Raw genomic sequence first — 21829 nt, forward strand, 5'->3', positions numbered from 1 at the left:
TAACTACCTTTGAGATTTACTTGTTCGAGAAAAGGAGAGGCTCCCATCATAGGATTGTTCCCATGGGAGGCTGTTTAACTGTCTGCCACCGTTATAGGGCAGGAGATGGAGGGGTCCTTGGAGGGCATCCAAACAGACCAGGTTTCCTTTGATGAGGAGGCTCAGGTCTTTCAATATTGATGTGAATCTTGGAAACTCACGCTCAACCAGCTGGTAACCAACCGTCAGTTCAGACTAAAGGCAGAAGCAGCAGCTGGAAGGTGGAGGTCAGAAACCCTCAGCCATTATTTATCTTCCCCAGTTGCTAGACAAAGTGTTGGGCGTGGTGTATTCATGCACAACTTCTACACATATGTCTCTGGAGGCACATTCAACACTCATCCCAGAATAGGTGTGGATGTGGTTCTACTCTGTATGTATGTTGTAAGAGGCCTCAGAAGTGAAGGACAAAACGGCCATGTTTAACATTTTAGATGTTGTAGGTGTCCAGAAAGAAAAATTATTGTAACTAGTAAACATTTACACACATCATAAATTCAAGATACCATTGATCTTCATCCCCACATGTGGACTGAGCGGAAACGGGAATTATTGACAGATCTTAACTTTTATACAAAGTCAGTACATCTGAAGTGTACAAAATGTCTTAGAAGTTCTTACCCAAACCAGATATATCGCTTTAATTTACCCAAGAGTCAGATCAATTCACTCATCTTTTCAGTTAAACAAGAGGTTTATCTAGTATCTGCTTATGACTTAAGCTCTGAACCTTGGGCTATGAACCTCAACTACGGGTAATATTAGATTGTGTACAGAATTAACGAACATCTGGTTGCTAGAAGTGTTAGCATTCTGCTGGGACTTATGGTAGAATGACCCCCCATTAAGAATTGGATGTTTTATGCATAATTCCAATTGGATAACTTAATGTAAAATGAGACCAACTAGTCATAGCTCAACGTTGAACGAGAGATGTTTGCTTTTTACATAATTGTCACATGATATACAAGTCTTTAATGTGAAGAACATGCATCGGACCATAAAGAGGTGTAGGGTGCAGGACAGGAAGAACCACACACAATAAACAGCATCAAACTTAAGACAAACTATTCAAAACAGCTACCTTTCCTTCAAAAATAATTGCAAGACACTTTGAAGGTTGATTTTGTCAGGTTTTATAAAAATTACAAAATACGGCAGCTCTCATCTCACTGGCGATCTGCGCATGGTAAGGAGTGGATATTAAGAGGTAGTCTGCTTCATGTTTATACAAGGAGTTATTAGTCTGCCTCAAGGTTCCATTTTCAGCTTGGGCGTTGATTGACTTTGGTTTCTAAATGGACCTTCAAATAAAGCACCCATTTATTCAATGTGTCGATGCTAATGTATGCTTCCATGTAGACTATGGAAAAATACAGTGATTACAAGGAATGCTTCTAACAACAAAAAATATACACCGTTGTACACATGTTGCAATGCAGTGATACCAAATAACTAAATGTGCTTGGACCTGCTAGCCTGTTCTGCTAGCCCGTCGAATAGAAAAATAATCGCTTCAGCCAGTACACAGATCCAATGTCTGAACTTCTTGCAGAGAGAACAAAATATTAGAAAAAGTAAAACGGAACCCCCTTAATAAAAATCAAGCAGTTTTCAAAGTCCTTTCTGTTCAAGTATAATACATTGTGGGATGCATCCATCGTTTTAGTCCCGTTACCCTATGCGTCATCAGTCCGAACAGCATCTGCTGGCATTCGTTCTGCACCCCCTCTACAAAACAGTATGCCAGCCCTGCCCTGCTAAAAAAGAAACACACGAAAAAAAGAAGCGTGGAAGGACATAATCTATCGAGTCCGGCCTGGGGTAGATGGGGGTAATGGTGACCTAGCTGGGTAACATCCATCGGGGAAGTGTGGAGTCCTACTTCTTCCGTGTGTGCTGCCTCCGGGCCTGCAGCCTTTGGCGAGCGCCAGATGGTTTAGAGCCGGCTCCAATTGAGAAGGAAGGGGTGGCAGGCGACCCTGATTGGAGAAAACAAGTTGAGCACCAAAGCACTAAGACAACAGCAGAGCTTTGGAATGCATATCATGCTCTGGCGCAGACCCAGAGTAAAATGCAAGTTGGTATAGCTTCTCACATTAGACTATAAAAGGTCAGCCCAGCATGAACTAGTTTCTAGAAGTCAGCAGAGTTCTGTGATTCAGTGTGTAGTGTATTATATACATATTTACTATTATTTTATATTTACTACTTACCAAAGTGACTGGGGGGGGCAGAATTAAAGCTTTGAATGGGAGTAGCAGGGCTACCAAAGGGAGTCGGACCCGCTGCAGCACTTTGGCCAAAGATAGGTGTACCTAAAGACAAGGACAGATAAGCTTTAAGCACACGCAGCCAAATATAATCCCAATTCATGATAAAAGGTGTTCCTGCAGCTATTATCTAGGGATGGGCATTCGATTAAATTGTCTTAGTCGATCTGGAGAATTAACGATAAATTTTCGATTAATCATTAATATTTGTATATTCTAATTAACTATTTATATGCTATATTCATAATGCAATGAAAATTTATCGTTAGTTCTCCCGCGTTTACATGGACACTTCCGGTTCGATTAGAAGTGGAAGAACATCTCAGTCGGAGTAGAAAATGATCATATATACGCCCATATATACGCCAAATACAATTCTCTGATCGGTATACAATTCCATGCGGAATAGAAGAGGTGGTGTAATTTGCTATAGTCGACATGTGACATGTGAGGGTTAATGCTAAAATATACTTGGCATTAGATTTATCTATGAAAAATTTACGTCATCTACGAAATTCTTAAATAATAAATTAGTCGAACGTTGATTTATCATGCCCATCCCAACTATTATCATTACAGTACTTTTTCAAATTGGCGTCTTTCTCGAAGCATTAAAGGCACCCAGTGCAACTTTATGTAAACATTCAATGAAAAATAAACATTCAATTTCTAGTCTTTTTTTACACGTAGTAAGTTTCAATAACTCCATACCATTACATATCGACATTCAAGGAGCAAAGATGAGACGTCGTTGTGTGGTGAGAACTGATAGAAAATCGTAAACAACAACAATCGCCGGTGGGGAGAAGCCATTTTTCCATTGACTGGAAGCCTGCTTTATTTATTGTAGGTTACAAAAAATAAAGAAAATGGCGGCATTGTTGTTGTTATCGATTTTCTATCAGTTCTCACCAGACAACGACGTCTCATCTTTGCTGATTGAATGTCGGTATGTAATGGTATGGAGTTATTGAAACTTACTACGTGTAAAAAAGACTAGAAATTGAATGTTTATTTTTAAGCCTCGAAAGTTGCACTGGGTGCCTTTAACTAGAGAGCCGTTTACGATGTCAATTGATCGGCTATTTATTAGCAAACTAAATCAATAAATTGTATTACCAAAAGCAGGCTTGTCAGTTGCAGCCGCCCCAAAGTTGAAGCCTGCCATCTGTGGCGCCGCGTTGCTGGGGGCCAGCGCTCCGAACGGCGTGCTGGGCATGGCGGCGCCGAAGTTGAACCCGCCTGACGCGGGCTGAGCGGGCAGTATGGCGGTCTGCTGGGGGGCGCCTCGGCCGAATGTGAAGGCGGCCGTGGAGGCGCTCGGAGTCTGAGTGGTGATGCCGAAGGTGGGCGCCGCTGTCGCCACCGCTGCCGCCGCTGCCGCAGGTGCGGCCGTGCCGCCAAAGGGGAAACCGGTGGAGCCGGCGCCAAAGGCGGGCTTAGCAGGCGTCCCAAAAGTACAGGCGGTGGTGCTGGTTGCACCAGCCCCGAAAGAGAAGGGGGCCGGCGTGGCAGCAGGCGCCGCGTTGGGCGCCGCCACGGCCGCGGCGGTCCCAAAACCAAACGGTTTGGGGGCGGATGTGGTCAGACCGGGGAACGCGGCCGGGGCCGGGGCGGCGTTGAACGCAGACTTGGCGAAGGTGAAGGTGGACTGGGTGGTGGGGGCGCTGAGGGCGGCGGTGGTGCCGGAGGTGGCGGTGGTGGTGCCGACGGCGGCGGCAGACGGGTTGGCTAAAGCAAAGCCACCAAAGGAGGCGGTGGGTTGGCTGGGAGCGGGGGCAGCCTGGCCGAAGCCAAACATGTTCTGGGGGGCGGCCTTAGTGGTGACGGCCTGAGTACTGAGGGGCACGGCAGCTACAGAGCCAAAGGTGAAGCCGCCGTTAGTTTTGGCGGCGGTGGGCAGAGCCGATGCGGCTACAGTGGTGGCCGGAGCGGCAGCAGCAGCAGCAGCAGCTCCGAACTGAAAGCCTGTGTTGGAGACCAGCGTGGAGGTGGCGGTGGTGCTCGTTGTGGAGGAGGACGCCCCCCAGGCTCCAAACATAGGTGTGACGGCTGGCTGGGCTGCAGTGGAGGGCGGGGCGCTGGTGGCCACTGTGGACGCTGTGCCCGGCAAGCCGGGGAACATCGATGATGCGGTGACGTTCAAGCCTCCAAAACTAGCGGTCGGGTTGGCGACGGGAGCAGAGGTGGTGGCCATGGTGACGGAGGGACTCACACAAAAGGCAGCGCTGGGCGCGTTGCTCCCGAAGAGGGGTTTGAAGGTGGGCACAGTGGGTTTGGTTTCCTGGGCTGAAGGCGGGGCGATGGAAGGCTGGGGTGTGGCCATGAAGATGGGCTTGAAGCCGGACGCCAGGAGAGGGTTACTGCTGCCGACGGACCCTGTGCTGGAGGCCGTGGGGAGCGTGTAGGCTGGGGGGGCCGACGTTGGAGTGGCGGTGGATGTAGACAGTGGGCTGGCTATTCCAAACAGGCTAGCCCCTGACGTAATGGCCGGGCTGGCTACAGGCTTACTGGCCTGATTCAGCACCTGAGTGAAGGCCGAGGGGGCACTGCTGCTGGCGGGCGGTCCCAGGACCGTGGAGCCGGGCAGGGGGAGCTGGGAGGGGGTCAAGGAGGAGGGAGGCCCCTGGGTATAAGCCCCTCCGGACGATGACACTAAAAATGAGCACAGACAAAATGGACAAATTAGACATTACACCCAAGAAAATACAGATAAACTGTATCTAAAAGATGCTGTAAACTAGAACATTGTGCCAAACAATGAGAGGTGCCCGACGACTACAGCTCAGTGGTGTGCGGCTTGTTGTACCTGTGACGCCGGGTGCGGCGGGAGGTGCACCAGAGGGGGTGATGCTCTTGGTCTTCAGAGCCTCGAGCAGGGGGTTGGAGGCCGGGGCAGACGCTCGTGCTCCCTGGGTGGGCGTGGGGTCCAGGTTGATGACGGGGGCCGGTTGCCCCATGCTGACGGGGGTAGTGGTGGCTGTAGACAGCGGCGAGGCCAGCAGGCTGCTCAGGGTGGTGGTGGAGCTGAAGGCGGCGGTCTGAGTGGAGGGCAGCGAGGCTGGGGTGACGGCTGGTGCTTCTGGTGCTGCAGAAAGACAGAACACTGAGTCAACCGGGGCGACCGTGGGAATGCACCTGGCCTTTACCCGTCTGGGTCAGTAAGGGGGCGGGGGGGGGGGGGGGGGGCTTGGTGCAGCGTTGGACCCCTCACCTGGTTCCTCCAGGGACTTCTGAATCTTGCTCAGAGCATCTTTCTTCTCCAGATCCAGGTCTTTTCCCGTGACCGTGTAGCCCAGTTCTGGAGGTGGCGGCTGAGGGAGAACAGGATGGTCAACAATGGCTCTCCGACTCTAAACGGACTATAGTACATACGTAACATAAATTGCAGATATGAAAAGTTTCCATTACATACATAATGTAAGACATATCTGCACCAGCGAAGTTAAAGAACAAAGTGATAATTATTAGGAAGGGCCTCTAACCAGATAGATCTGGTCCTCTCGATGGCTTGACACCAGTTGGATCTTCCGTTTGCGCTTCCCACCACTGCTGGTGGATTCAGACGACATGCGGACCCCCACCACAGCTACAGGGGTTTGTTTAGCTACAGAAACAAACAGTCCTCAGTTATTTTATAAAGATGTACATGCAAAGGGGACATTCAGTCATACTGCATACATTTCACAATCGGGTTGTTGCCTTAATTCTTTCTTTGAACATAGGACCAAACATTTAACGAAAAAAGTTTTTAAAAAGTACACTTTCAAATGGTTGAGTTAAACATCTGATTTACATAAAGAAATGCCTAAAAGGTTGCCAATGATGTGTAGCATTAGGGGATATTAAGTTTGACATGGTTAACAATGCGGTCATAATAAAAACGTAATAATGCTGGACCAGCGGGTTGGAAGGACTTACAGGCAGTGGCTGCATTGCGGGTCGCCGTTCTGTCGGGTGTGACCATGGACACGGAGCTGGTACACTCGACCACCTCTTCCCTAAAAGAGAACAGGGGTAAGAACACGGCCTCTCTAGTCATCCAGATCACTCATTCACACAAAGAGCAGCATACCTGGGCTTCTTGGTGGCTCTTTCAGGAGTTTGTGGGCGAGAAGAACCAGGACTAGATAGAGGGGAGCCTTCTTCCAAAGTCCTCTTCCACTACACAAAAAAACAGACCAAGAAATTTCCTAAGATTCATTTTTTGCATGGTCAGTGCTACCAACTAACGAAATAAATGATATTAATGTTTTTAATATTTATTTTTTAACATTAAACCCTGTAGGGGTGGCACCAGCCCTACAGGGTCATTTGTAGGGTTAGTTGTTAGTTGTAAATCTCCCAGCTTTCTTGCGGCATTCGCAGAGGCACGTCCCCTTTTGGTCGTAGTAGCTATCCTGTTTCTCATTGGCTAGTCATTGTTATTGTTGGCTACATTAGCCTCTTTAGCAAACTAGCTCGAAACGAACAACACGCCTTTACTTTGTGTTGCACGAACAGCAAGGCATAAATTGGTGACCGGAATAAAGTAGCAATGTAATCAAGTGTGTATTGTGTAAGGCCCGACCGATTCATCGGCCTGCCGATTTAATCGGCCGATTATAGCCCTTTTGAAAATAATCATCATCTGCCAAAAAGACGCAGATTACAACAGATTATTTATTTTTTTTAGAAATGTTATTGCGCCTAGTATCCTGCAGATTGCGCTCCTACTCGCCTTGCTAACTAACAACTTTAGCTGGAGTAAAAAAGAGGAGATTGAATTTTACCGTACAACATGAAAGCACGCTCGCTCACCTCACCAATGTACACAAGATGCGTTGTTTGAGCATGTTGTGCCTGTTTTTCTTTAGGTCCCAGGCCATGTTAATTTGTTATACTGTAGACTCTAACGGTGAGACCATACTGCTCAGCACGCACGTGTTAGTCACTGCTCACGAGCGCAGCACATTGGGAGTTATTTATTTATTTTACATTTTACATTACACTCATTTTTGACTGTAAATGTATTCTAAAACACTCAAAGGTTCTGCATTCAATTCACATATTCGTCAAAAGTGTTTGAAGTATATTTAAGGTATCAAAAACTACGTTTTATAGGCTTTTTTTTGTCTTGTTTTTAATCAGCCGATTAAATCGTAATCGTAATTTTTCTCTGAAAATAATCGGCATCGGCACTCAAAAATCAATATCGGTCGGGCCCTACAAGTGTGTAAGAGCATTTAAAAGCGAAATTAAAATGACCAACGTGAAACAAATCCAAAGAAAATAAATCTCTTAAAGGTGCAGCCATTTCGTTGATGTGTAGTACAGTCGGCCTCACAGAACTCGCTCTACTTTCAGAATAGCGAGCGGGACCGACCAGTTTAACTGCATACCTCAGTTAAATGCCGCAAGAAAGCTGGGAGATTTGCGACTTACGACTTGCACGTACCGGCGTACCATACAAACGGATTACAGCATTATTCTAAGTTCACACTTACATTGAGGAAAATGCAACTGCTCGACTCACTTCAAATGTCACATTTACAACTTTACCTTCGACACATTAACTTAAGTGCAAAAACTTTGTCCTTGAAAATTCAGGACACATGGCCTTAGTAATTAATCTCTGAATAGGAGAAAAGATTGCGATGCTAAACAGAATCGATTTCCCCCCCCCCCCCCCCCCACCAATACTGTGAATGTAACGCTCATTGAAACACAGGCTAAACCAACTCTGGGTAGGTGTACATTGGTGGAACTATCACATCCTTTCTCTGGAGAGCAAAACATTGAAAGCGTGAGTACTCGGATTTATTAGATTTGAGTGTTGGGGTATTTCTTGCCTCCTTAATACTTAACATTTGTGAACTCGGGATTGGTTATATTTATGAATTTGGCCAGCAATTTGGCCAGCAGTCTTCTCTGCGGGAAGAACCAACCAGCAACCTTCCTCCCGTGTATGATCATGTTTAACTTTTGAGTGTGCACAGAGAGGAGGTGCCACTCAGACGGGACTTGGTCCATGTGTTTGTGAGGAGGGAGTGACTGAAGCCGGGCCATGGAGAGACTGAGGCCGGGCCATGGAGTGATGGAGCAAATGAGCAAGCAGCGCTACATTGTGATTCGATTTTACCCATTTTAACTAGTACAACATTTATACAAAAACAATATGTGGCGGTCAATGCAACACTGGCAAACACTGCAGAACTTGGCCGTGTTTGAGATCCATTAGTAGGGTGGTCCGTACCTTGGGCAGTCCCCGCGAGGAGCTGTAGGAGCTGTTGATGGGGTTGCGTGTGGACCCGGGGGTGCCGCCGGGGGCTGGGGCCGCGCTCCCGGAGCTGATGGAGGACGTGCGAGACCTCTTCACAGCAGCGTCCTCCGCAGAGTTTGTGCCACGTTTCAGGGTGCCTGGCCTGGGGAATGGAGGATGGATACTTAAGGGAAGTTTGCCAATTGAACAATTCATTTGCAATTGGAGCAGGAATTGATAATGCTGGCAAATGAGTTGTGCCAATTTTCCTGCATTAGGTGTAAAATTTGCTGCAAAGTTCTGGCTCCACCTTATGTGTGAAGAATGCAGCAGCATGAATAGCACAAGCATCCACAACGTAGAAAGCGCTGATGTATGACACCTGTCAAACTGTGTGAGCCAATCACAAAGTTCTCAAGGAGGTGAACGTTTTTTTCTGCCCCGGCTTTCATTGTAAAGAACAGTCTTATTAAACATCCCTGATAAACCCATACAGGATGGACATATAAACCACTGAACAACGTCAAGCAGATCGGATAGTGATGCAGATGCAGACCGTTCAGCCTTTTTAGCCAACAGAGAAACCGCAACATTTACAGCAAAACGTAATCCGATTATGTACTGCCGCTTACTTTGGTACCAGCTGTGATGTCGTTCCATTGGGTAGAAGGGGCTCGAATGCAGAATGTGTACTTCCCTCGCTGTCGTTGCGCCTTAGAAAAAAATAAAATAATAATACAAATATAAAGGGTACTAAACTGAAATGTATAATGGGCAAATCATTGAAAGCAAAATATAGAATAACAGCAACCTGAAAAACAGAAATGTAAATACCTTCTTTTGCTGTGTTGGTCTGCCGTGAAGCTCCCGTCAGCGTCCTCCACTACATCTCTCTTGCGACTCTCCTTGAGCACCTTCATCACCCCCTCGGTGCAGCAGGGCTCAGGGGGACAGCCAAAGCCCGGGGAAGCTGGATTGTCTAACCTACAGAACACACAGGATTCAAGAGAACACTGGTAAACTGTGCGCCACAAACAACGATAACTACTGCTTGAATTGGTAAACTCAGCCATGTTACTACTTCAGCAATGATATGGTAATTAGGTTAACTTAAATCATAGTAGCCAATCAGTGCAAGGGGATAATTTAATTACACTGATGGAGCTTATTTTAGGGCATTCCATATTAACAACATTTAAAAAAAAATCTAGAAGGTTGAAAATGTCCCGTACATCTAGACTAATGATTCATAGCCACAAGGAAAACTCAGAACCAACTAGTGTGGAAACTGTTGGTTTTATTCACAGTGTGGATCTATTCACTGGGATACGACGCTACCAGCCAATGACTATAGGGTTGAAAGCATGTGAGGGGAAGCAGATGCAAGTTGGGCTCAGACCTATCATTTTAATTTCACACACACACACGGGAAAGTTGTGAATTACGTTGGCGGCCTGCGGTTGCTTGGGTCCGGACGAGCGATCTTGATCGTGACTGGGCTGTGGAGCATGGTGGAGTTGCGAGGGCTGAGGATGTTCTTCCTCCTGAAGCTGTCCCAGTGGGCTGGGGGCAGCACACCCAACGACGCAGTGCCAGACTGCAGAAGGGGGTAGTGCCGCTGAGGGGTGATGACAAATCTGCCTGTTGATCCAACGGCGTCCCTTTGGATTAACAGAGATCAAAGGTTATGAGATGTCTTCTGATTCTCTCTCTCACACACACACACACATGTTGCTGGTTCTAAGGCGCACATGACTTTCCATTTCTAATTTGCGGTTGCCATAGACAGCAACATAATACAAGTATAATACAGTCTCTGACATGTCAATCAAAAAACTTTGAGTGAGTGTTGCAAGCGGCGCCATTATCGATTTATTTAACAGAGATATATGGGCTAGACTGAAGACTTTCGGTGCGGAAAAAGGATGCATTCAATGCAACCTTAGGCATGCATTGTTTTTAGATTACTTATCCTCTCCATTAACCCATTGGTGGATATTTGTTGAACAAATCAGAACCTAACATCTTATTTCCTATTCCACTTTGATCCATCCTTAAATAATTGTAAATATCGTTGCAATCACATGAAGTAATCTTTCGGCAAAATGTACCATTCATGTGTTTGGTCAGAACATTAATCCAATGACGCATTATAACCCAGACCGAAGGGAATAGGCTCAAATAAACCAATTTAACGTAGCTGCTCCCATCCCTGCTCTTCAGTCCGGTCCACACCGACCTATCAGGTGAAGGACAGCCTTCAGCCCGGTGCCCACCGACCTACCAGGTGAAGGACAGCCTTCAGCCCGGTGTCCACTGACCTACCGGGTGAGGGACAGTCTTCAGCCCTGTCCCCAGCGACCTACCGGGTAATCGCAGCCTTCTGTTCTGCGTGTAACCTACCGGGAGAAGGACAGCCTCCTGTTCGGCGTGTGGACCGCATGGTTCGGTCGAGACAGCCTCTCCCGGAGCAGCTCCCTTGGATGGGGGTTAGCTGCGTAACTTGAACCGGCTCTCGGCCTCTCGTCATGGCCCTCTTTCGCGATGTAACTTCCCATGAGTATATCTCGTGGACTGAATAAAAAGGTTTCGCTTGTTAACGCGTCTCTGCGATAGAGATTCGTCTCGGTTTGCCTCTGGCTGGTGTACACGTCTGAATACTTTACGTCAACCTGATTGTGGCGACTTCTAAACCGCCCCGGTGTGGACAGCAACCCGCCGCTACCCGTCTTCCCGGCGAACCAGCGCCGCAGCACGGGCGGGACACGCAGGCCACGCCGTGGATTTAGGCCCAATTTAGTATAAATCGAGTTTCCTTTGTGGGGGTAAAAAACAAAACAACAAAACCCGATGATTAAAGTGAAATAAAGAAAAGCTGGGATAAAATAGAGCCCCAAAACAGCTCCAACTAGACTAAAGAACCCTATAGAGATGAGTGATAATAACTGCTTCTCTCTTTGAGACATGGCGGCAACGCGCCGCCGGAGTACTTCATATCCAATAATGCGTCACATGATCAGTTTCTTCTTCTTCTACTTCTTTTTGTTTATCGGCGGGTTGTAACCATAGCTTTATTGGTGCATACCGCCACTAAATGTACAGGAGTATGTAACAATAGCGTTCATGTATTTTCTATGGTCTTGAAAAAAAATAGATAAATAAATATATAAATAAGTGGGGGGTTAGGCTATATAAATACTAAATTATTTTAAATAATCCTGTCTATAGTCGATCACTGCCTTCTGTGTAAGTGATACACCTTATCCTGCGGTTCCCAGTATGCCACCCAGGCTTTCATTCTCGTGAGCAGTTTCCTTCCTTCTATTTTCCCTTTAACACCATGTGCACACATTTTTTTGTATATTATAATAATTTCTTCCGGTGGTTTCTCTGTTCCATCTTTCCTGCCACTTTTTAATTACTTAATTTTTAATTACAATTTTTTTTAATTGCTTTAACTTCTGCTTTTCCATACGGCATATCTATTATATTGTTTATTTTTGTTGCTATTTGGGCGGTTTTGTTTGCTCGCTCATTTCCTTCGATTGCTACATTGGCAGGAACCCAGCAAAATATAACAGAAATTCCTGTTCTGTGTAGAACAGGAATTTCTAAAAGGAGGTCCTGCCTGCTTGAGTTCGAACTCTTAATACTTTGGAGGGCTGCTAATGAGTCTACACACAGTACTGCTCTATCTTGTCTCACTTCCTCCACCCACTGTACCCCAAAAACGATTGCCATCATCTCTGCTGAACTGACATTTGATTTGGTAACCTTTTCCCAATATTGATCTGCATTGATGGGATGGATACACCTAGTCCTACTTTTGAATTTTCATCTTTGGAGCCATCTTTATAGATATCTAAACACCCAAAGTGATTGTTTTTAATATACTTAGCCTACTTGCCTTGCACGTTTTCTCATCCTCTTCCCACTCTTTCCTCATTTCTATTAAGTTTAAATCTTTCTCTATGTCAGGAAATAACCAAATTGAAACATTACTTATTGGAGTAGAAGTCACTTTTAAATTACTTACCCCATATTCTTCTGATTTTGCTTTGGTTACTCATCCAAATTCGTTACTTTGATGCGTTCCATATTCCCAACATTCCTGTATGACATTTTTGGCAGGGTTTTCATCCACATCCCTGTAGTCTGCTCCAGTATTCAAGTAACATTTTGTATTCAAGTAACTTTTTTGCATTTTAGTTCTATCGTTTCCATGTGTTCTCCGTGTGCCCTTTTGGTCTAGCTACATCCCAAGATTTTGAACTTTTTCCATGCTTTTTCCATATAGTTGTATATTCTGTGCATCTATCCTTTTCTTATTTGTTATTGTCATAAACCATGATTTAGGCCTACTTAAAGAAAGCTTAAAACCCCAGTTGTATGACCAATCTTCTACATTTCTGACTGCTTGCTTCATTTTCTTCATCACTAGTGTAGTGTCTCTTCCCCTTGTCCAGGTTGCCCCATCATCTGCGTACAAAGCCGACCCAATTCTTCTATCCAAATTCATAAAGATATCGTTGATCGTAATAATAAATACAACTGGACTAATAGCGCTCCCTTGTGGAATTCCATTTTCCATTTTAAGTTCATCAGATGCTTCTGATCCTACTTTTACTTTAAATCTTCGTTCTGATAAAAAAATCTCGGACCCAGTTATAAAATCTTCCTCTAATCCCCATCTTATTCAGTTTAATTAATAACTCCTCCCTCCACATGGAATCATAAGCCTTTTCAATATCAAAGAATACTATAATCATTAGCTCCTTCATTTTAAAAGTTTTCTCCATCTCATTGCTAACTTTAACTACAGCATGCATAGTTGGCCGCCCCTTCCTAAAATCATTTTGGTATGGAGCAAAAAGTCCTCCTTGCCCAAGAAAGTAATTTTGTCTCCTAACTAGAATTTTCTCCATCCATTTACAGAGATGGGAAGTTAGGGCAATAGGTCTATAATTACCTTCATTGTTTGCATCGTTTCCAGGCTTATTAAATGGCAATATTAATGCATTTTCCAACTTTTTGGAATTTTCCCTTCATCCCATATTTTTATTAAATACGTGCAAAATTAATTTAAGTACTATAATTGGCAGTTATTTTAACATTATGTAACTTAATTTGTCACAGTAGCAGTATTCTTAGCTCCATCTAGTACTATAACCAATTATTTCATGGTAATCTCAACATCCATTGCACTTTCCTCAATATCTTTCTTTATATACACATCCCTATTTTCCTTTAAAATGTCCTTTTTCCTTCGCTTGTGTTTATCGTCTAAATGGTCACCACTATGCACACTAGCAAATGCCTTTCCTAATAAGTCTGCTATTTCTTTATCTGTTATTGCCAGTATTTCACCGTCCTCCAACACAGATATTTTAGTAAATACTTTTCCACCACTCATTTTTTTCAGCATTTTCCTGACATTTTCCTCAAACACCTCCTATTTTAACTTCCCTCCCTATAATCCCTCCATGCGCTCCATTTACTATTCTTAATTGCTTTTCGTGCTATTGCCTTTTTTCCTCTGATAATTTATTGCATTCACTTGATTAAGACTATTAGGTAGTGTACTCATCGCACTATTTCGTTCTTTAATTGCTTCTGTACATTCATCATTCCACCATGGAACCCTCTTCCTTCCCCCCCCCCCTCCCTCCCCCCGCCACCTACTTGAATGGTATGCTTTTTACTGCTGCAATAATTATTAGGTATATGATTGCAGATGTATTTTCCTCAATATTTCCCTCCATTGAAACTGATTCTGCTACTTTACAACATTTTAATTTTTTTCAATCAGCTTAATTCAAACCACCATTTTTTATGACTTGGTCTTTTTTGTATATCTAGCTCCACATCTAATGCACATATTATTGGGAAATGGTCGCCTCCAATAATTGAGCTACTTTTAATGCTCCATTCAGCAGATGTTGCAATATTATTAGATACTAGCGTAAGGTCTTAACAGGACATTGTATTAGTATGAACAATCCGTGTACATTTCCTTTATTTAGGCAAACTGTCTTATATCCATTAGTTCTTCCCCTGCTTCTCCATTGCCATCAGTATGTTTACTTCCCCAAAAGTTATCATGAGCATTAATATCAACACACCATATTTCTCTTCTACTTCCTTGCTTCTTTATTATACTATCTAATATTTCTGGGCATAGTGCTCTGCAAGGATTATACAAGTTAACTACTACCATGTTGCCATCTGTTTTAAATATTTCAATGACTACACATTCAATTTCTGTTATGGTCAGTATTCTTCTAAATGCCATCCCTTCCCTTACAAATGTTTTTGCAAAAAAGCATATTTTTTGCACTTGCCATACTCATGCCCCCCTCCACATTTTGCACATCTCTGCCTCCATTTGCATTGTTGAGCTGTGTGTCCCATTCTCTGGCATTTGAAACGCCTCAAAGGTTGAGGAATGTACTCCCTTACTTTATAGTTTAAACAACCAATATGGATCTCAGAGCGGTCTCCATATCTGTCCACCCCTCACCGTCTGACATATCTGCCATTGTTACACACACGATACAGTTTGTTTGCAACCCGCTTTCTCTCACACGGCACGCCTTCACTCCCAGCTCCTTCCGGGATCCGACCCTGCGCCTTCTTCCATGATCAGCTTCTTCTTCTCTCTAGGATATATTGCGGAAAAAAAACCTGCTGAAGGTCTCTTTATATCCCATAATAAATCCCATCTTCTCCTTCTTCTTCGTTTCCAATTTAAGGTTGGCTCTCTTTCCCGTCCGTCTCCTCCCTCCTGTCGCCTACTTCCTGTCTCCTACCTCCTGTCTCCTGTCTCCTACCTCTTGTCTCCTACCTCCTGTCTTCTCCCTCCTGTCTCCTACCTCCTGTCTCCTCCCTCCTGTCTCCTATCTCCTGTCCCCTACCTCCTGTTTCCTACCTCCTTCTACTACCTCCTGAATCATGCCTCCTGTCTTTTGTCTCCTACCTCTTGTCTCCTCCCTCCTGTCTCCTGTATCCTACCTCCTGTCTCCTCTCTCCTGTCCCCTACCTCCTGTCTCCTCCCTCCTGTCTCCTATCTCCTGTCCCCTACCTCCTGTCTCCTACCTCATGTTTCCTACCTCCTTTCTCCTACCTCCTGTATCCTTCCTCCTGTCTCTTGTCTCCTACCTCCTGTCTCCTCTCTCCTGTCACCTACCTCCTTTCTCCTCCCTCCTTTCTCCTATCTCCTGTCTCCTCCCTCCTGTCCCCTACCTCCTGTTTCCTACCTCCTGTCTCCTCCCTTCTGTGTCCTCCCTCCTGTCTCCTCCCTCCTGTCTCCTACCTCCCTTCTCCTACCTCCTATCCCCTACCTCCTGTCCTCTACCTCCTTTCTCATACCACCTGTCCCTTACCTTCTGTCTCCTGTCTCCTTTTCCCTACCTCCTGTCTCCTACTTCCTGTCTCCTACCTCCTGTTTCCTGTCTCCTATCTCCTGTCTCCTGTCTCCTACTTCCTGTCTCCTACCCCTCTGCTCTAGGGCTCCACACACTAACATACGCCCTTCCAATTAAAAAATAAAGTCAGATTATATCAATATGTTAGTAGTTTTTTAAACTATTAAATTACTTTTTTTTTGTGGTTTCGCAGAAAGTGAAGCTTTGTTTTCACTTCTTTGACATGAATCCTATTGATCACGTTACTGTTACGCCTTCTGTGTACCTCGCCGTAAATATAAAGAATAAATATAACTTTAATAACTACAAAAACATTGAACACGTCAAATTATTATCTATTGGACATTTGTTGCATTGAATGTTTTTCCTTTAAAAGGTTTGGGAGTCTCGTCTTCAGTAGCCTGGGTTAGGAATAACTAGATCATGTTTTATTTGATCTATTTTTAGTTTCTTATTTACGAATTGATATCAGAGGATAAGTTCGCTCTTCACGCATCTACTATTTCTATTGGTACCCTTTCATAACCACTAGATGGCAGCCCTCCCTCCACTTGAATACAATAATTATGGGGAGACCAGATACTATTTTGCCATAACTATAGGTACACAACAAAACATAATCATATTTTCTCTGTCATGGTTTTTGAGCATGTTTGTTGTGCCTTATGGCCATTACATTGCCATTATTGCCTTAATCATAAAATTATTCAAATGTATCGTAATTAATGTTATCTAAGGATTATAAAGTGTTTTTGTGCGTGAATTACGTATTGAATGTAAACACTATTTCTTGGATATTTAATTGACTCAATGCAAATATCCTCATGTTAATCTAAGTTTATCTGGATCTTTCTGATGGGTAACCTGATGCCATGCACGGTTGGGGTGAACCCTGTCTGCAGGTTGTGTTCTCCAACGCCACCATAATGTAGGTTAACCTCCTCAGCCCGTCCTGTCTCTCAGCCAGAAGCTCCCCCACCTCGTCCCTATCCTACCATCTGCTGTTAAGAGGATAGGCTAATTACCACCGCCTCCTCCCTCAGACAAACAGACACCCATGTGTCTGCATGGCAGTTGTGGTGGTTTATACAAGTGTATATGTGTGTGTGTTTGTGTGTCCTATCAGGCAGATGGGTGTGTATATTTTTGTGCGTACTCTATTAGACATATGTATGTGTGTTGTGTGTATTTGTATGTTTTTGCGTGTGTGTGTGTATATGTATCAGGTGTGTGTGTGTGTGTGTGTGTGTGTGTGTGTGTGTGTGTGTGTGTGTGTGTGTGTGTGTGTGTGTGTGTGTGTGTGTGTGTGTGTGTGTGATCTATCAGGTGTATGTATCTTTGTATGTTTCTGTGTTTGTGTGCGTACTATATTCCTGTTTGCAGATGGCCCATGTGCCTTCTCACCACCATAAGCTCTGCAGCTGGCCAGCCCCGGAGCAAAGCCTCTGTCAGAATGAACAGAGACTGTTTTGACTGCTGGAAAGTGGGCCATAGGGATTGTCCTGCTCAGTGCCACAGGATCGATGCTTGGCCAGACAATAGATGAGGTATACCCAGAAAAGGCCGGTCCCAGTATACTGCAGTAGCCACCCATGTAGCTGTAGGTACTGGCCTCCTAACCTAGTCTATGAGACATGAGCCCGACGGGCAGTGTTCCTACAAGACTATTCGGTAAAACATTGCAAAATAACCTATATACTAATATATCTTAAAAATAATATATATAGATAAATACAAGCTACTATATTATGTACGATTTTATTTTATTATGATCATATTATATTATTACATATGCATATTCAGTATGTATTTTAAGTAGTTTAATTTTAAGCCAAAAATACCCACAACTGGATATTAAACTACCAGATTTGAATCTGTAAAATCGAAACAGATGTGCAAATTACAGCAAATAATCCAGGGAGACAAATGGTTGCATGTTGGTGTGCGACCAAGAGAGCGTGTAACTGAGAACTCCAGAGAAACGTCTGAATGAAACGTGCTGCATTCAGGTGTACAACTGTGTGTTCTGTCAGGGGTTCTAGAGACGGCCTTTTGTGGAGGCTCTGGGGAAGAAAGTCACCGGCTAGGATGGAAATGGAGTGGACTCACAAGGGCCCTTTGTCCAAAAGGGTCAGAGAGTGGGCGTGGTATTGGCAAGACCCCTAAACACACACACACACACATGCAGGAAGGGACACACGCATGCACTAACAGACACACACAAACGCACACGCGCGCACATGCAGGCAGGCATGCAGGCATGCACAAAGTCAAACACACACACACACACACACACACACACACACACACACACACACACACACACACACACACACACACACACACACACACACACACACACACACACAAGAGCGCACACACAGGCACATATTCAGGGAGGCCTGCAGGCATGCACAGATGGGTGGAATGGTGACCCAAGGAGCAACCAGTTGGTTGGGGTAATGATCTATCATCTGTTTTAACATTGGCGCCGGATGCTGCGTCGCGCAACATGGCCCCTCCTCCTGCCGGGAGCTGCGTAGCGCAACATTAGCTCTTCTGCCGGCTGCTGCGTGGCGCAGCATTTTGTACACGTGATTGTTTTCATGACGAATGCAGCAAATAACTCACTCTGGTTGGTTAAAATAAACATGAGGTGGGTCTTAAGGCTTTGGTAAAGATCTGGTGACCACCAAAATGCACTTTGGTTGGCTGAAAATCACGTCAATCAATCAGATATACACGTGATTTTCTATCTTTGTTTTTAGTGACGCGTCTAGCTGGCGACCGAGAAGTAGCAATGAACATGGAGGATTTTGATAGCGATGGCAGTGATATTGACATAGAATTCAAGGGATTTGAGTATGAGAATGAGGACGAGAATGATTTTGTGCCGGTTGATCCACTGGATCGGGCACAGAAGTGTGAATTTTTGGACACCGAAGGAGAGGAGGAGGATGACTTTCGGAGATTCCAGGTGGACTGGAGAACCGGCAATTACCAGCCTCGGAAAACAAAGACATTCTCTCGCACACCGGGGGTGAAACAACCGATCCCCTTGGATGCTAGCCCACTCGATGTGTTTTCCAGGATCTTTACCGATCAGCTGTGGGACACGTTATTGACCGAAACGAATCGGTACGCGCAACAGGTACGAGCTCAGACCCCCACGACCTCAAAGTGGACCCCGGTCTCGAAAACAGAAATGAAAACATTCCTCGGGCTGTGTCTTTGCTTTGGAATTTTAAAGCTACCAGCACGCCGCGATTACTGGAGGCAAACTAAGTGGCTCTACCAAACAAACGTCCCCAGGGCAATGTCAAGGGACCGTTTCGACATGATCTGGAGGTAATTATTTATGTTTTCTTTTCTTGTGCTCTCTTCCGAGTTCCATTCTCTTCTCTTAGAAAACGGAATGGCCAGTAATGATAGTGGTGCTATAGCAATTACTAATGGTGATGATGGTTGATAATGAATAAATACAATAATGTTAGTTATAAATACAATAATGGAATAATGAATAAATAGTAATACAATTATGAATAAATATAAATACTATAAATAACATAATACAAATAAACACAATGATGGAAATAAATGTCAGGCTCAAATTCTTTGTCATATATGCATTTTCAGATATCTCCATCTAGAAGATAACTTGGACCCTGCCTTGGATAAATCCGATAAGCTGTGGAAGATCCGGCGGTTCATGGACCTCCTCTTGCATCAGTTCCAGGCCCTCTATGAGGTCAATGGGTTTGTGAGCGTGGATGAGTCCATGGTAAAATACAAGGGACGCCTTGCCTTCCGGCAGTACCTCCCCATGAAGCCGGTGAAGTGGGGGATAAAGGTGTGGGTCATGGCAGAGAGCAATACAGGCTACGTAAACAATTTTCAAGTTTACACAGGGGCCATTGCAGGCAAGACCGAGACAAGCCTGGCTTACCGGATTGTGTCAGACCTGGCTAAACCGTATTTTGGGTCAAACTTGTGTGTTTACATGGACAACTTTTACACCAGCGTGAAGTTGTTGCTGGATCTGCAGGTCAGGGGTGTGCAAGCGTGTGGCACGGTGCGTGCCGGGAGGAAGGACCTCCCTAAAAACAAGGAGCTGACTAAAAAGGCTGGTCTAAACAAACACCAATTCAATGTGGCACAGCAGGATGACCTCACCTTCTGCGTCTGGCAGGACACCAAAACAGTCATGGTCCTGTCCAACTTCCATGACCCGACAGCTAATGGGTCAGTGAAGAGGAGAACCGGTGGGCAACGCCAGATTGATGTTCGGGTGCCAGCATGTCTTGCTGATTATCAGCAACACATGAAGGGGGTCGATTTACTGGACCAGATGGTGGCCTACTACCAGATACGCCACCGGTCTACGAAGTGGTGGAGGAGGCTGTTCTTTTACCTCTTTAGTGTGGCGGGCTACAATGCCTTTGTTGCTGCCAGGTCTGTGGGAGGACCTGGATGGAAATGCAGCAGGAGCGGCTACAAGGACTGGCTGGAGGATCTGTCCCAGGAGCTGATCGTCCCTGTCACAGCAAGAAGTGCTCCCTGTGTGCTCCCCACCGCCCCAACAGGAGCTTCTGCTGACCATGATCTGGCTCAGATCAATACCAAGAGGAAGACCTGCAGGGAGTGCTCTCTAAAGCACAGCGGCACCGACATGCGTCCAGGGTCTACATTGATGGGGTGCAAGCAGTGCAATGTCCCTCTGCACCGCGAGTGCTTCATGTACCACGTTGGTCGCGAGACCAGTTCCACCAGTTCCACCTCAGGACTTTCCTATGGGTTGGAACTGTAGTTCTGACCTTTACAATGCTTTGGTTAAAATGTTATTTGTTGTATTTTATATTGATTTATACTGTTTTTTCTTCTTAATCTTGTTTTGAGAATGTTTTTAAAATGTTGCTGTTATGGTTGTGCTCAGGGAGCATGTTTTAATAAAACCTGTAGTTCTTACCTTTACAATGCTTTTTATTTCATGTTTCTAGGTGCTCCAGAGGCTTAGATATTAAGGTTTATGTAGACGTTGACAATTCTTACTATTTTCTCTGAAAACCCTCAGGAAATGAGGTTCTTTTTCCTAGAATAGCATAGGATTTTAGCAGGCGTTTTTAGCAGGCGTTTTAGGCATAAATGGGTTAAGGTACAATGGACTGGACATCCTGGGTTCGGATCCCAAAGCAAGTACCACTGGGTGAAATGGTTGAATGCCGCGTTCAGAATGTGGAGCCTGGCTTATTGGCATTGTCCATGAATCTTTTGAATGATCTTTTTGGATGCATGGTTTTGATATTTATTTTGTTGTGGTAATTATTAAAGGCACCCAGTGCAACTTTCGAGGCTTAAAAATAAACATTCAATTTCTAGTCTTTTTTACACGTAAGTTTCAATAACTCCATACCATTACATACCGACATTCAATCAGCAAAGATGAGACGTCGTTGTCTGGTGAGAACTGATAGAAAATCGATAACAACAACAATGCCGCCATTTTCTTTATTTTTTGTAACCTACAATAAATAAAGCAGGCTTCCAGTCAATGGAAAAATGGCTTCTCCCCACCGGCGATTGTTGTTTACGATTTTCTATCAGTTCTCACCACACAACGACGTCTCATCTTTGCTCCTTGAATGTCGATATGTAATGGTATGGAGTTATTGAAACTTACTACGTGTAAAAAAGACTAGAAATTGAATGTTTATTTTTCATTGAATGTTTACATAAAGTTGCACTGGGTGCCTTTAAGAACAGAGGAGCTATATTGAAATGATCCTATACTGGAACATATGTTAAAATAAATTAACAAGAATTTAAAATCACAAGAAGCAGCTGTCATGTGATCT

The 21829-nt window shown here is 44.6% G+C and overlaps 2 protein-coding genes across 2 annotated transcripts; one reads left to right on the forward strand and one right to left on the reverse strand.

Moving 5' to 3' along the window:
* Positions 1–991: 991 nt before the first annotated feature.
* pom121 (POM121 transmembrane nucleoporin) lies at positions 992–11570 on the reverse strand. The gene is made up of 13 exons (XM_060056376.1): positions 10957–11570; positions 9999–10214; positions 9388–9537; positions 9186–9266; positions 8548–8716; positions 6388–6476; positions 6234–6313; positions 5798–5919; positions 5527–5626; positions 5122–5400; positions 3432–4967; positions 2256–2357; positions 992–2021 (listed from the first exon to the last, which is right to left on the reverse strand). The coding sequence occupies exons 1-13, from the start codon at positions 11517–11519 to the stop codon at positions 1921–1923; spliced, it is 3588 nt and encodes a 1195-aa protein (XP_059912359.1). The 5' UTR covers positions 11520–11570; the 3' UTR covers positions 992–1920.
* Positions 11571–18535: 6965 nt separating this feature from the next.
* LOC132461327 (piggyBac transposable element-derived protein 4-like) lies at positions 18536–20947 on the forward strand. Its single transcript, XM_060056383.1, has 2 exons — positions 18536–19325; positions 19614–20947. The coding sequence occupies exons 1-2, from the start codon at positions 18778–18780 to the stop codon at positions 20782–20784; spliced, it is 1719 nt and encodes a 572-aa protein (XP_059912366.1). The 5' UTR covers positions 18536–18777; the 3' UTR covers positions 20785–20947.
* The last annotated feature ends 882 nt before the right edge of the window (positions 20948–21829 follow it).

Source organism: Gadus macrocephalus, chromosome 7 (genome assembly GCF_031168955.1).
Source record: "Gadus macrocephalus chromosome 7, ASM3116895v1".
NCBI lineage: Eukaryota > Metazoa > Chordata > Actinopteri > Gadiformes > Gadidae > Gadus > Gadus macrocephalus.

Excerpts from the sequence above, each read along its gene's own strand:
- pom121 (XM_060056376.1), bottom strand. The coding sequence starts at position 11,519 with ATGTCTCAAAGAGAGAAGCAGTTATTATCACTCATCTCTATAGGGTTC. Across the intron at positions 6,314-6,387 it reads AGAGCCACCAAGAAGCCCAG|GGAAGAGGTGGTCGAGTGTA; the intron begins GTATGCTGCTCT and ends GTTCTCTTTTAG. Across the intron at positions 4,968-5,121 it reads CGCCGCACCCGGCGTCACAG|TGTCATCGTCCGGAGGGGCT; the intron begins GTACAACAAGCC and ends GCTCATTTTTAG.
- LOC132461327 (XM_060056383.1), top strand. The coding sequence starts at position 18,778 with ATGAACATGGAGGATTTTGATAGCGATGGCAGTGATATTGACATAGAA. Across the intron at positions 19,326-19,613 it reads CGTTTCGACATGATCTGGAG|ATATCTCCATCTAGAAGATA; the intron begins GTAATTATTTAT and ends ATGCATTTTCAG.